The 15,149-nt window shown below is 50.0% G+C and overlaps 1 protein-coding gene across 3 annotated transcripts in view; it reads left to right on the top strand.

Annotated features, from left to right (window-relative positions):
* AP3S2 (adaptor related protein complex 3 subunit sigma 2) overlaps nt 1-14,850 on the top strand; it is a 58,124-nt gene extending 43,274 nt beyond the window's left edge. For 2 of the 3 annotated variants that reach the window (XM_047086544.1, XM_047086543.1), the window contains 2 exons: nt 9,280-9,387; nt 11,107-14,850. In XM_047086544.1, the coding sequence (XP_046942500.1) occupies nt 9,280-9,387; nt 11,107-11,235 (237 nt within the window). In that variant the 3' untranslated portion in view covers nt 11,236-14,850. The remainder of the gene's footprint in view (nt 1-9,279; nt 9,388-11,106) is intronic. The other variant, XR_006963391.1, reaches the window with a different exon arrangement.
* Nucleotides 14,851-15,149: the final 299 nt, after the last annotated feature.

The raw sequence follows: 15,149 nt of genomic DNA, 5'->3' as shown, positions 1-15,149 counted from the left end.
TTAAGGTCTAGCGACTGTGTGTTTTTACTAGAGGAAAAAGTAATGTCTTGTTTGTTATCTTCAGGCTCCAGATCAGTTTGGTTTTAGCGATAGTCTCCGTTGACCTGGGCTTGGATTCAGAACTTTGTTAACCTCAGTGAGAAACATAACCAAGACTAGTACTCTTGAAGATCCTGGAATCCTCTGTCCTTGGATAGGGTTGTCGAAACCGATTTGCCTCCCTCCCCAGGATTTCCAGAGCTGTGTCCTAAGGAGCATCTCTGTCCTTGAAGTGACACTTTTATGTTCCCTCTTCGACTCCCAATCCTGACACGAAACTAGCAAGTTTATTGTAACCCACCCTTATCCGTAGAGGTTAACTCTGTGTCCTGGGCAGTAGCACTAGTTTCTTGGCGCCAGGATGGGAAGCCAGGCCTGTGTGTGTGTCCTCGGAATCAGAGCTTTTGAACTAGACGAGCTGCTCTCATCCATTCAGCTGGCCTTAGGAAGGTTGAGCTGTTACCAAGCACCGTGCTTGGCACTGGAGACCCAGAGGTGAGTGTGACATAGATGTATCCTCAAGGAAAATCACGGTCGGACAAGTAAAACATACGACAGCACACCACGTGAAGGACCTCAGTAGAAGTGCCTACAGGCCGCAGTACTCTGTCTCAGAAGAGGGGGATTGTCTTAGCCTTTCTTGAGCTTACTTGCCCCTGGCTGTGGGTATACACCTCTAATTCTGGAAGAATGTCTCTGATTTTTACAGAACTTAACAGGATCAGCGTAAAGAATGGTAGAAGGTAATCAGGGTTAGGATTAGATCTCAGCAGCATCGGCGGCAGCGCAAGCCCTTGTTCCAGTTTGAGAAAGGCTTTCTTTTCCTTCAGGGAGTCCCAGCAGGTTCGACAGTCATTAAACTCTCCTCTGATGCCTCCCAGTGTCATTTTCCCCTTTCTGTGCATCTTCACAGTGCAACTGCTGGCCAGGCCTTTGTTGGCCCAGGACCTCTGACTCCGGCTCTTCAGAACAGGAGAGTCACGCTTTCTCGGAGTCCCCGGGCTTTACCTAAGCACTGTTGAGTCCTCAGCACGCACCAGATTTGTTCTTCCTGTTTCATCTGTTAAACTGGGTCACGGAAAAGCTTCCGGGGGAGCCTTACGAGCCGCAAACTTGTAGGTCCCCATCCTGATCAGGACACTCATTACTTTTTATTTATTTTATTTTATTTTGTTACTTTATTTATGGGAGGACACAAGTGGGGGAGGGGTAGAGAGAGGGGGACAGAGGATCCGAAGCAGGCTGTGCACTGACAGGCTGACAGCAGCAAGCCCAATGTGGCGCTCGAACTCATGGCCTGAGCCGAAGTTGGACGCTCAAGTGGACTGAGCCACCCAGGCGCCCCAAGATACTCATTATTACCTCTAGGGAATGAGATGGGGCTGAGATGGGAAAGGTCTCAGTTAACTTCTATTGATAGAAAAGAACAGTTAGGCCCAGTTACATGCCCAGAGGATCCAGTTATAGAAGCAGGTATCTTCAGGGGAGGGGGGACAATGTGCCATCTTCCTAGAAGAGAAAAATGAAAGGAAGACAGCTGTCCAGATGTGTCAGGAGCATAGTATGGAGGCTTGATAGCAGGTTAGAGTGCCTTCAGAGGAACAGACGTTATTCTGGTGTTTACCGTCTATTCTTGAACAACGCAGGGTTGGGGGCACTGACCCCCAGCGTAAGAGTCCACATACAACTTTTGATTCCCCCCAGAAACTTAACTACTAATAGCCTTCTGTTGACAGAAGCCTTACCAGTAACATAAACAGCTGATTAAAGCATATTTTGTATGTTATGTGTATTCTATACTGTATTATTCAAATAAAGCAAGCCACAGGAGAGAAAGTGCTCTTAAAATCATAAGGAAAGGGGCATCTGGGTAGCTCAGTCGGTTGAGCATCTGAACAGCCCGCTTCAGATCCTCTGTCCCCCTCTCTCTCTGCCCCTTCCCTGCTCGCTCACACATACGCTGTCTCTCAAAAATAAACATTTTTAAAACTAAAAATAATTTTAAAAATCATAAGGAAGAGAAAATACATTTGTAGTGCTGGACTGTATTTATCAAAAAAAATCTGTATATAAGTGGACCCACGTAGCTCAAACCCGTGGTGTTGAAGGGTCAACTGTATTTTATTTTTTGATCGTTTTGAGAGATTTTAAGAGAAATTTTTAAATAAGACAGAAATATAAACACCAACCTTTGGCTCACCAAAGTGTGGCCATAAGTTTATGTCTCTTTGATCTTGTAATATGTTTCTACCCAGCATTTTACCTGTTAAGATTTCAGATTCGTCACCCAAAGTATTTTCTCTGTTGCCTCCCCGTTACATCAAGTTGACCTATTGGTTTATTGGGGTTATCTTAATCTTTATGGTCAGATGAAACTCTTCCTGGACGTGATTATTCTTAGATCAGCTTACCGTTGGATTTGCCGAGAACTAAGAAGTCAGTAGTGTTTTTGTTTCGATTCTCTTACTGGTACTTCTGAATGAATCTTGCTATTGTCGTCATTTTAGATGGCTGCCGAAATAGAAAGCTATGAATTATCAAGGAATTGTAATTATATCAAGTATGTAATTACTTGATAATGCATGTTTGTTCAGTGCACATGATGTTAGGCTGGGTTAGGACTCTTGAGGACCTTTACTTCTTTGCTTTCTTCTGTTGTGGTTCTTACCGCCCCTATGTGACTTCGATTTCAGACTTCCTTCCCCCCCCCCCCCACCTCCACTTTGTTGGTTTGGTACTTTTAACTCACAGTGTTCTCTGAGGACCCCACCTCCACTTCTGCTGGCATCCTTGAGGTCAGTCCATCAGTTAACTCTTGTCATTTAATTCTTTGTGATCTGACTGTATGTAGTTTTTTTAGGTGCATGAGTTTGGTATTGATTCTTCTTCCTTTTTTGTTCAAGTATAATTAACAATACAGTGTTGTATTAGTTCCAGTTGTACAATATATTGATTCAGCGATTGTGTACGTTTCTTAGTGCTCACCACGATCAGTGTACTCTTGGTCCCCTTTATCTCTTCCACCCCTCCCGCTACCAGCCTCCCCTCTGGCAACCACCAGTTTATTCCCTGTTTTTAAGAGTCTGGTTTTTTGTCTGTCTCTTTTTTCCCTTGTTCGCTTGTTTTGTTTCTTAAATTGCACATATGATTGAAATCACATGGTTTTTCTCTTTCTCTGACTTACTTCACTTGGCATTATACCCTCCGGGCCCATCCATGTTGTTGCAATGGCCGGCGCTCATTCATTTTTATTGCTGAGTCATACTTCTGCGTGTGTGTAGTATTGACTCCTGGCTGCGCTCTCTGTACACCCGGGCTTAGCAGCCTCGAGCTTTCTCACATCCCCTGTGTTTCCTCTGGCGGAAATGTTACTCGTCTTTCATGGCGCGCTTCACGTTCAGTGCAAGGGGTCTTCATGGACTTGTCAGATGAACGAGGGCAGCTGGCAGGCTGACCCTTCGTTGCTCACTCTCTGCTCATCTACAGCACATGAGTCACTGTGCTGACCAAAGGTCAGCTGTGATATTTTTAGACCTGTCGATGCCAGTCAAACTGGTATTGTAATTATATAACTTAATCATATACAGATAAACCGTAATGAGAAAAGAGAATTGTTCTCTGAAAACCAAGGTGAATGCTTTGGAAAGAGAAGTTACTTCAAAAAGGAAATGAAGTTGAATCGGGTTTGGGCAAAGATAAATATAGAAGATAGAGATGGAGGCTCCGAAAAATCTAGAAGCAATCTGTACTTACTGTTTCACAGGAGTCTGAGTTCTCCCTGTACTTCAGAGAAACTGGAAATTGTAGGTGATGCATTATGGGTGACTTTTATGCAAGAAGGGTGGCACAGAACTCTGGTCAGCAGCAAAGATCTTATTGGCCCCAAATCATTAGTTTGGTGGCTCTCAAAGTATTGTTCATAGCAAGTGACTCTGGGCTTGGATACGGCAGGGGTGGGGGGGATCACAATAAAAGTCATACTAGCTAGATCTTTATTACATGAGTTGTTGGTTTTCAAGGCTACCCACTGACTCCCAGTTATTGAGAGTGAGGAAGCCAGGGTTCTTGTACCTCCTTCCTTCCCCCAACTTTGTCTTCCTGACTTTCTGCTGGCTGTAACTTTCCTTCATTGTCAGGCACATAGCATTGGCCTCTGTTGTCGCTCTAATCCCACTTTAACCTCAGTCCTCCCTGTAAGCGGACTCGGTGCTCAACGCCAGTCTCTCTGCCATCACCCCTTGGCTGGCAGTTTCTCAAGACAGACTCATAGGAACAGGGTTTTTCCTATTCTGTTACTCTTGACTGGTATAAATTCTTGGATTACACTTTCTCTCTTTGGGAATTTTGTAGGTATTACATCTTTTTCTGCTAGCGTTGGGTTTTACTGTGGAAATTTTCAAGATTTTGCCCCTCTCTTAAATAATTTGATCTTTTTGCCTCGTTGCAAAAATCGGGAAATGTTACCCTCAGGGTCTGTCTTGGCGTTGACCGTTGTGGGTCAGTTTTCCCCAGGATACAGTGTGGCCTTGCAGTATGTGGACCCTCTTTCGTTTCAGAAACCTCTTGAATCATACTTTCACATAATCTTTATGAACACCTCTTTTCCTGTGTGTTTGCTCCGCGTCCTGGTTTCCCTTGATACATCCGCTGCATGTCCTTTGCTGGCTTCTCTAACTCTCCTTTTTCTCTATTCCTTTTAACCCCTTTTCTGTTTCATTGTACCTGCTTTTTTCCATCTCCCTCCTTTCTGTTCCTTACGCTTTCGGCAGTGTCTCTTCTCCCTTTGCTTCTTTCCAGCTTCACCTTCATTTCCGTACTGTTTCCTTCCACTTCTCCCCCAGCGGTGCCCGCGAGGTCTTCTCTTGTTGCCGCCTCCCCACCCCTCCCACAAGTGCCTGCTCTTCCGCCCTGAGCTCTCGCTGCACTGTTTGCTTTTTTTCAGTTTTGCAAAAAGATTTTACTGTCATCCGTTTCCTCCGTGGCGGCGGTTTTCCGGTGCATAGTCCTAGTCTGCTTTTTGGTTTTCCCGTTTCTTTCCAAATTTTGTTCTTGTTGTATCTTTGTGTACATCCGATGTAGATTTCATTCTTACAAGTCCTCTTCAAGCAGGTGAGTTTCTCAGGGACTAGCTATTTGCAGGATGCTTGTTTAGAGGAGGTCCCAAGTCTGAATTCCAGGCTGACTGCAGTCATTCTCCTGATCTAGGGTTTGGGGTGAGTTCATTTACCCTGTATCTCCATCCAGCCAGTAGAGCGAGCTTCTGCAGGCTTTTCCACGATGCGGACGCCACCATGAAGCTGAACTTGTGAGGCGAATACGGCTCGTTTGTGGTGGTTTCTCCTATGCTTCCCGCTCCAGGTCCACAGACGTTCCTGCCTCCCCAGCAAGGAATCTGTTTGGTCCCAGAGCGAGTGTCCTTTACCCACAGGCAGTATATTTTGGCAGATCTTTCTCTCCAGCTCCCGTGTTCCCTCTCTGTAGTATCCTTTCTTTTCTTTCTCTAAGGAAAGGAGCCTTGCTTGAACTCCTTGCTTTTGACAGCTTTTCTAGCTGTTTTAGGGTCTGGGATTTGGGTTGTCTTCCAGTTTTGTTAAAAATGGAGTTTGCGTTTTTATTTATTTCTCCTTTTTTGCACTTGGAACACATCTTGAATAGCATCTTAGAATTATGACTTCATGATACCATATTCGCATCAGAAGTCTTAACATATGCTGTTATCCAGCTGCTAGTGGCCTTTTACTACCTTCTCCATCAGGCCTCCATCACCACACTGCCATCCATCTTCTAAGCACCTAAAGCCCCAGGAATATGCTGCTCAGGCTTAGGAAAAGCCTTTTCATTCAGTCAGCATGCCTGCGGCTCACTAGGCCTTGAGGACGAAGCACAGAAGAATTCATGCAAGATCTTTGACACACCAAAGGCAAGTCTTAAAGTGATTCCATATGGACCAGGAGTGAGGGATGAGCAGGTAGAAGACACAGCTTGGGACTCAGAGGAACCGTGGCGGAAAGGGTGCCGAACATGAACTCTGGAGTCAGACGGGCCTGGACTTGGTTCTCTGTTCTGCTACTCATACATGTGACATTGGAATAGTTCATTGCCTTTTCCATGTGTCAGTTCCCTCATATATAAAATGAAGATTATATTACCTACCTCAGATGGAGATTAAAATGAAGATTATATCACCTACCTCAGATGAATATTACTAATTTTTTTTTTTAACATTTGTTCATTTTTGAGAGAGAAAGAAAGAGACAGAGTGCGAGCAGGGGAGGGGCAGAGAGAGAGAGACACACACACACAGAATCGGAAGCAGGCCCCAGGCTCTGACTTGTCAGCACAGAGCCCAACATGGGGCTCAAACTCACGAACCATGAGATCATGACTGAGCCACCCAGGCGCCCCAGATATTACGATATTACGCCCCGATACATAAACTTAAAGTAAGAACCATGTAAAGTGCTTATCATAGTGGAGACGCTCAACAAATACTACTTCCTCCCATGAAGGAGCTCACTAAACAACAGAATAAAACACTGAGAGTCCTGGTGTGGACATTTGTATTTTGTTTTTTCAGTTGTGAATTTTACGTAACGTAAAGCTTTCCATCTTCATTTTAAGTGTACACTTGAGTCGTGCTAAGTGCATCCACACGATCGTGCAGCCCTTCTCGGGAACTCTCTTCATCTTGCAGAACTGAAACTGGTTTCGCATTCACCAACAGGCGTCCCGTCCTCCCTCAACTCCAGCCACCAGCTTTCCACTTCTGCCTCTGATTTTGGCCACGGGTACTTCATAGAAAGAAATCGTTCCGTATTCGTCCTTTTGTTTCTGGCTCATTTCACTTAGCGTAATGGCTTCGAGGTTTATCCGTGTCGCAGCATGTGTCTGAGTGTCCTGCCTTTTTAAGGCTGAATAACATTCCTTTGTATGTCTATATCACATTCATCCATCCATCCATCGATGGGCACGTGGGCTGCTTCTACCTTTTGGTTATTCTGTGAATAATGCTGCTATGAAGATAGGTATAGAAATGTCTTTTTGAATCCTTGGTTTATATCTCTTAAGTATAAACGCAGGTGTGGAATTGTTTGATTATATGGTTATTCGGTTGCTTAAAATATTTTGAGGAGCCATCAGAATGTTTTCAGAGGTTGATTTCTTCTTCTTCTTCTTTTTTTTTTCCTTTTGAGAGGGAGCGCTCAAGTGCAAGCTGGGAAGCTGGGGAGGGACAGAGGGAGAGAGAGAGAGAGAGAGAGAGAGAGAGAATGAGAATCCCAACCTCCATGCTCAGCACAGAGTCCAACGTGGGACTCAGTCTCACAACTGTGAATACATGACCTGAGCCCAAATCAAGACTCAGATGCTTAACTGCCTGAGCCACCCAGGAGCCCCCAGAAGCTAATTTCTTGATGGGGAAGTATAAACAGTGTAGTTTCCCAGTGAATAATTTTAAGACCAGTAGCATTTAACATTTTGTAAATTATCTAAATATGAGAATTTTACCATTAAATCCCCATTTGCATTTAAATAATGAAATGATTCCTCTTGTATAAAATTTAAGAATGCCACATGAGTGTGTATGTATAGACAGGAAAGTGGTTAGTAAAACTCAGTGTAAGTGAATATACTTTGTACATAAAACACATGTTCTTGTTATACTCTCTCCCTCCATGGGCAAAATATGAAGAGCTAATATGCCTGAGAACTTCACGTGTCCAACATGCATGTGCACAAGCACACAGACAGACACATCTTTTATCTTGACTCTTCATTGCCCACAGAGTACATTGGCCTCACATCCTCCATGCTCCAGTCTAGACGCTAGACCAGTGGGTCTCAACTGGGGGCGGTTTCACCAGGAGACATTTTTGGTGGTCACAGCTGGTGGGGTGCTCCTGGGATCGAATGAGCAGAGCCCAGGGGTACTGTTAAACAGGCTACCGTGCACAGGACAGCCCCCCCCCACACACACACACAGAAAATTATCCAGCCCCAAGTGGCAATAGTGCTCAAACTTTAGACCCAGACTACCTCGTCACTAGGTTCAGTGTGAATACTCCTCTGGGCACCAGGCTCACGTGTGCGCTCGGGTTCCATCCAGCCAGTCCTCCTCAGCAAAACTGAATCTCCGTGTACTTGACCATCGCGCTGACTGAGCCGCTGTGCTGACTCAAACACTACACCCCACGGTAGCGAGCGAGCTGCCATAGAAACCCCCAGAGGGTCGGTCAGAGGTGTCTGCTGGGGTGTGTAAGGGGTGGGACTTCTTTCAAATCAGATCCTGTCAACATGGCCTTCGAGGTGCCACCTTCTATTGTTAATTAAGCACCAGATCAACAGCCCTGGAAGGAAGAGGGCGGCTAGAGAGACCAGAGAGATTGACTGAGACGGTGGGAGGACCGAGCTGGTCTCTGACATCAGAGAAGTGGGAAGAAGGACTTCAGGTGAAAGGCACCGGAGGAAGCAATTCTGCCGGTGGTGGGTCTGCAGAGCCCCTGGATCTGCCTGGAAAGGCAGATTTATGCGAGAGGCCGGAGCCAATGCCGACAAGGTGGTCAGGGCCTAAAGAACCCAGTTTCTCATCCCAGCTGTAAGAAAGGGATAAGGACAGGTATGAAGGCGCGGGCCTGTTTTGCCACCAGCGTAATACGGGCTGGAGGGTCTATCTTAGGAAGCCTGGGAGACGTCGCATTTCACGTGGGATGTGCTTGGGCAGGGATTGTCCCGCTGCCCCTGCAGTGACCGAGTGTGCGTCCGTCAGCGGTGCTGCTGCCGAGAGCAGCAATGAGCGCCATCCTGATTCGTTTAGAACCCGGTGTGGGGGCAGGCTGGGTGTTTGGTAGAGGTTATCTCAGTCCTCACCAGAGTTCTGGAAGGAGGCTGGGGAACAGAAAGGATAGTTTGCCCAAAGTCACCCAGCTTAACCTGTATGACTTCAGAGCCTGTGCTCTCAGCTACCACCTTCCCGCCCAGAGTGTGGCCAGCAGGTAGGAAAGAGCTACGGAATGAGCTGCTCACGGAAGAGGTTCGCGTGACGGTGTGCCGAGACGCGGGGGCCACCCCTGTGGTCTCACGTGAGGGGTGGAGGACTCGGGCTTAGGTGTCTGTTGGGAATCAGGAGCTGGTGTCGGGTCCAGCCGCTCTGCTGGTGCAGGAGAGCCCGCGGGGTTTCTGTTTGGGCCACACCGCGACTACCGCAGGGTGCTCCAACCCTTCTCGTTCCCGCTTCCCCTTCAGGTGCACTACATCCTTCAGGAGGTGGTGATGGGTGGGATGGTGTTGGAAACCAACATGAATGAAATCGTGGCTCAGATCGAAGCTCAAAACAGGCTGGAGAAATCCGAGGTGAGTACACAGCTGTACTTCTGCCCCAGCCAGTTCGGCTCGAGAAGACCCGGTTCGAGAAGACGGGGGCAGAAGGAGAAAGGGATGCATGTGTTGGTTTGTGTTGCTGGGGAACTTTAGGAATGTGTATACGCCTCTTCTTTCTTCCTTGAGTCCATCGAAACTGATTGGAAGGCCCGCTGATTGGAAGGCCAGCCCTGAAAATTAAAACGTGTAAGAATAAGGCTAAAAGTGTGAACGGAAAAGCCAGATGGCACACAAAGACAGACACCTCCTGGCTTGGGGGACTCTGGCCGGTGCTTGTAGTTTGTAATTCCTCCTTTCAAAGCTACACATTCCTTGGAGGGACCCAGAATCCCCTTCTCTGGTCCCATTGTGGTTTTCCAGTGCTCTAGGAGTCTGCTCTCCCAGCGGCCATTTCTCGTGGTGTCTTTCAGACCTCCGACTTGCCAGTTCCCTTATTTCCAGTTAGCCCTGTACTCAGCTAGAACAGAATTTGGGCTGGGTTTACAAACAACATACCCCAGCCCACCCCCACATAGTGCTGGGCTTGATACAAACGCTCCCACTAGGGGCACCTGGCTGGCTCAGTTGGAGCACGCGACTCTCGGTCTCAGGGTCGTGAGTTTGAGCCCCACGCTGGGGGTAGAGATTACTTAAAACTTAAACAAAAACGGCTCACAGTAGATTCTGTCCTACCCCCCTGAGGTTTCTCTATCACCTCCGTCAGCCTAGCCGGAGAGCAGCGTAGAGGCTACAGGCCTACACCTTCATACGCGGCAGGAAGAGAATTTTAATTATCTGAGTGTCTTCGAGAGCTTCATTCCTTCTTGTGATGGAACTTGACCTTGCAAAGAGCCAAGAATTCCTCTGTCTGTGAGGACTGGTGGCCCTGCTGACGAAGCTCCACCAGACCACCCCTGGAGCGGCACCACGGTCCTTTAGTGACACAGGCCAGGGAGCTTCCAGGAATAGCGAGTGAGTCACAGGCAAGGGGTTTGGAAACAGGAAGAATGGAGACGTGCTGGGCGAGAGCGGGACTGGAGTCGGTGTCCCGACAGTCAGTAAGGAGGACGGGGTTCTGGGAGTCTTGTCGGCTTCTCCCCTTCTCTGCCCACTGGGGGCGAGCCAGCGGGGAGCGCCCCTCTTCTCTGTGTTTGTCACAGTCCTTCCGTGGCTGCGGGTGTGTCAGACCGTCCACGGGTCCTTCCGCCCATCTTGCTGCCACATGACATTTCCAAAGCCAGCTCTTTCCCGTCTCACGTTGATAGTTGGCAGGCAGCTGCCCTAAACGGGCTTGCCTTTTTCTCGTACGCGTTTCCCTGTGACTGCACCCGCTTCTAAGAGTGTTCAGGCTCTTCGGGGAAGGGCTTTGTTTTGTAGTCTGAGAAGTGCCCCTGACACAGAGTATGACGTGGTCAAACCATCTCCGGTTATTCCGGCAAGCGTGGACTGAGCGCCTGCTGTGTGCCAGGCCCTGTTAGGTGCGGGGGCTAGCACCCCGCGTGAGCCACCACCCCTTCGGGAGCGCACGCTGTGGAGCCCTGCCCCAGAGCCCCCGTCCCACCTCAGGATTGCTGCATTGGCCATACCTCTGAGGAATAAGGAGGAAAAATCAAAACGTGTGTTGTGTGTGCTCGGTGTGGACACTTCCGGTTTTTAAGCGTTAAGCAGATGACACCGAGCGTTTGTCTCATGCCCCCTCTCGTGTCTCCTCAGGGTGGCCTGTCAGCAGCCCCCGCCCGGGCCGTGTCCGCTGTGAAAAACATCAATCTGCCGGAGATTCCTCGGAACATCAACATTGGTGATCTCAACATCAAAGTCCCCAACCTGTCCCAGTTTGTCTGAGGGTCCACGGCTACTGAACTGGAGTCCTTGAAACCAGCCAAGCCAGTCCTGCCACAGAACGCACTCTGAGCCTCAGAAGGGTCGAGCCCGGGCCCTGACCCTTGCTGCCGTGGGGTCGGGGGGGAGCCCTGGGTTCACCGCTGGCATGTGCTCGGTTCTCACCTGTGCCGACTTGCCGGCCTCTGATACGTGTAGCCACCGCAGACGTGAGGGGGCCCCTGGCCTCCGTGGGGTCAGCGTGCCCCAGCCACTCGTACCTTTACCTCCCGCATGTAGCCGCTTCCAGGGACTGGCTGCTGTACTGGGGCCCTCCTGCTTCCTAGAACCCGCCACCAGGACATTGTCTGACGAGAGTCTTTCTCCTTAGTACCACGAGGCTTCCGCGGTCCTATAGCGTTCACTTTTGCTGGTGAGACGCCATAGCTAGTGAGGGGCCGACCCTTAGGGGATGCGGTGAGTGGCAGAGAAGGGCATAGTTTTATGAGAACCCAGAGTTGCCTTCTGGCTGTACTGTGTAGGCAAGCTTGCTGGTGACCCCGCCTCCAGAACACGTCCCCCACCGCCACAGTCCTTGCACAGGGCTCCATCCCAACCACGAACCTGGTGCATGCTGATAGGGAGAACACCCCCTTCCCCACGGCCATGTCTCCGGCACAGCCCGAGGGTCCCTCAGCAAAGGGGAGAGGCCCGTGTCTGTGGAAGGTAAAGCTGACAACATGTGAAACGTCTCAGAATTACGACTCTTTCCAGGTTTAAAATACATTCTTCTGATGAGCAGATGGTCAGTTGCTGTGTTAGAAGTGACGAGTTTTCTCCATACAGGAAAGCCACTGCTGCCTGCACCAGCCTGTGGAGCATGAGAGCTGGGATCACTGGTTCTAGAACGGGCACTGGGAAGACTGGGGACACGGGAAGTGTGCTGACTGAGACCCGTGGCTCTGCGGTGTCTCATCCCCACTGTGGGAGGAGTCCCTCCCTGTTCCCCCCAGGTGACATCCTCCCACGGACATCCTCCGAGTAGTGCCTCTTGCCGCGCTGCCCCGGGGTTAGGGAGCTCGCTGCGTCACCACGGCGACGTCTCCCAGCCAGGGGGCTTCCCGTGCCTGCCGGCGGGGGGCCCAGACCGCTCCAATGTCCTGCTGCCGCTGCAGAGCCCGTCTGAGATGGTGCCCCCCCCCCCGGCCCCCAGGACCGCGGTGCTCCCGTGCTTGGTGCCCTCTGCTCCCCGCGGCCTCCTGTGCTCACTCGGGCAGACCCTCCCCGGTAGCCTCCGGGACGGGCGGGCGATCAGAAGGAGGCCCTCTGTCCGAAGAGGGAGAGGAAGGTCACGACGTCTGATAGCATTCTTTTGAAGGGTTTGGGTTTTCTGTAACAGACGCTTCAGCACGTCCGTGTCCCTCTCTCACATTTACTAAGTGTGGAATAAGAAGGGAGGAGCACGGATGTGGGGCGGTGTGAGCAGGACCTTCCCACAGGCCTTACAGCCTTACAGCAGGCATCATCGTCCCCATTCCGCAGGGACAGTAAGAGACAGGTCGAGTAACCTGCTTTGCGTCACACGGGGCTGAGAATTGAGACTTGCCTGCCTAAGTCCAAAGTCCATTTTCTTTCACTGCTCAAGACGGCTTCCAATTTTATCCTCTTTGTTCTGGATAAGGAAACTGAGTCCCAGAGAGGTTAGTAGCTTCTCACAAACCCTGATGAAACCAAACCTGGTTTGCTAAGGGGGCCAGTGACGACGTCCTCAGAGGGCGAAAGCTGGAGGCTTTCGGAGAGCTGATGAGCAGCCCGGAGTATTAAGTGTTGTGCTGAGGGTCATGAAGCTAGAACCTGGTCATTTCTCTGGAGTTTACGTATTTGTGTTGTGGTTTAACGCATCAGTGCAGGGCACCTGTCTGGCCCGGATTTCCCAGGACAGCCTTCGAATGTCTACCTGTCAGAAACCGATGTTTTCTGGTTTCAGCTCTCCTCCCACAGACCACTGACTGGTCCCGGAGACTCCAACCAGTGAGCATCCCATCCTTACCCCTGAAACTGCCTCTAAAAATGGTCTGAAACTTCAGCCTGTTTTTTATTTGCAAAAGCCCATCCCTTGGACAAGCCACGGTAATCATTCGTTAGCCACTCGAGGTTGTCTGCGAATCCAGCTAGCTCTCTTGCCTGCTACGAGCAAAGCCATAAACTTTTTTTTTTTTTTTAATAAGAGGAAATCGTATGCTGTTTTTGAAGAAAGATACAGATACTGCAGCTGAGAGATTCAGTTAGGAAAATAGGGACTGGGCCTAAATTTGAGAGTCCTTGGTCCTGGATGATTGATGCTGAGGGTTTCCTGAAGTGGAACAGAATACTGGGTTTCCAGGGCTCACGGCCCGTAATTAAAACCAAAAATTCTGTTGCGCAGTTTGTAAGCGCCTGGTGCGTGCCAGGCTCAGTCCTAGGCACTGAAGATGGAGAGATCTGAGGCTCAGCTCCCGCCGTCGTCTCCGCCGAGGACCTCGGAGTGCCCGGGTTGAGCGACTGGAAGCCTGAATGTGTAGTGACCGGAGTTGGTGGCTGTTCTGTGGAATAAAGGACAAGAACCCATTTGCCACCCCCGGCAGCCCCCATCGTGCCCCGCTGGGCCATGCTCCAAACAGCCCTTGTGCAAGCTGCTGTAACCAAAAGACTGGCTGGTGGCTTAACATTTCTCACAGTTCTGCAGTCTGATCGAGGTGCCAGTGGATTTGGTGTCTCTGAGAACCTGCTTCCTGTTTCACAGGCTGCCATCTTGCTCTGTCCTCACGTGGCGGAGAGAGAAGGCTCTTTGCTCTTCGTCCCCTTATAAGGGTGCCAGTCCCATCATGGGGGCTCCACCCCACGACCCCATCCAAATCTAATCGCCTCCCAAAGGCGCCCCCCCCCCCCGCCCCAGATACCATCCCACTGGGGATTAGATTTCAACGTAGGAATCTGAAGGACGCAGACATTCATCCACAGGTCACCTTATTATCTGCCTCTCCTCTTGGCCTACACGGCCGTGCGCTTGTCACATGAGAATTAATTCGGGATCTCTTGAGGCTTCTCAAGTCCCTGTTATTCAGGCCTCCGCCCCTTACAAAGCCGGCCCTTCCTCGCCGCCACCTCCACGGAGCCACACTAGCGAAGCGCTCTCTGGCCCCAGCTCCGCCAAAAACCATGGAGCGCGCCGGCTAAATCCTGTCTGGTGGACCGGTCTTTAGTAGGGCGTTTCCTTCGTGTAGCCGTCCGTCCGTGGCTTTCCAAGTAGGATGCATCAGTGGCGCCTGATGATAAAAATCGGGGTGAACGTGACAGCCAAGATGGAGAGCCACTTACGAATGAGAGACCGGGGCGTTGTCGGCTCCCAGCGAACACCCTGCTCTTCAGCCTTCCCTGTCCTCTACCTGGTCTCCCAGGGGCACCTGTCTCGCTGCGCTGCGGACCCTGCTCACGTGGCTTTGCCCTCTCGGGAGTGCGGCAGGGCTCCCGTCTGCGCTGCCCTGGCAGCGGCTGCCACAGATGCAGACAGGCCCTCTCTAGGGAAATAGTTCCGCGAGAATAATGAATCTTTTCCAAAAGACTGGGTACGTTCTTTCCTATTCGATGAGTTAATGTTTTTTTTAAAAAAATTTTTTTTTTCAACGTTTATTTATTTTTGGGACAGAGAGAGACAGAGCATGAACGGGGGAGGGGCAGAGAGAGAGGGAGACACAGAATCGGAAACAGGCTCCAGGCTCTGAGCCATCAGCCCAGAGCCTGACGCGGGGCTCGAACTCACGGACCGCGAGATCGTGACCTGGCTGAAGTCGGACGCTTAACCGACTGCGCCACCCAGGCGCCCCGATGAGTTAATGTTTTAAAAAGGAAGTACATTCATGGAGTTCAACACTGAAGATAACAGAAGCCTGTTCACCAAG

Source organism: Lynx rufus, unplaced genomic scaffold (assembly GCF_022079265.1).
Source record: "Lynx rufus isolate CCGP_SWC_20201006 ecotype Redwood Valley unplaced genomic scaffold, mLynRuf1.p SCAF_21, whole genome shotgun sequence".
NCBI classification, from domain to species: Eukaryota; Metazoa; Chordata; class Mammalia; order Carnivora; family Felidae; genus Lynx; species Lynx rufus.
This window is presented reverse-complemented; position numbering and strand designations above follow the sequence as displayed.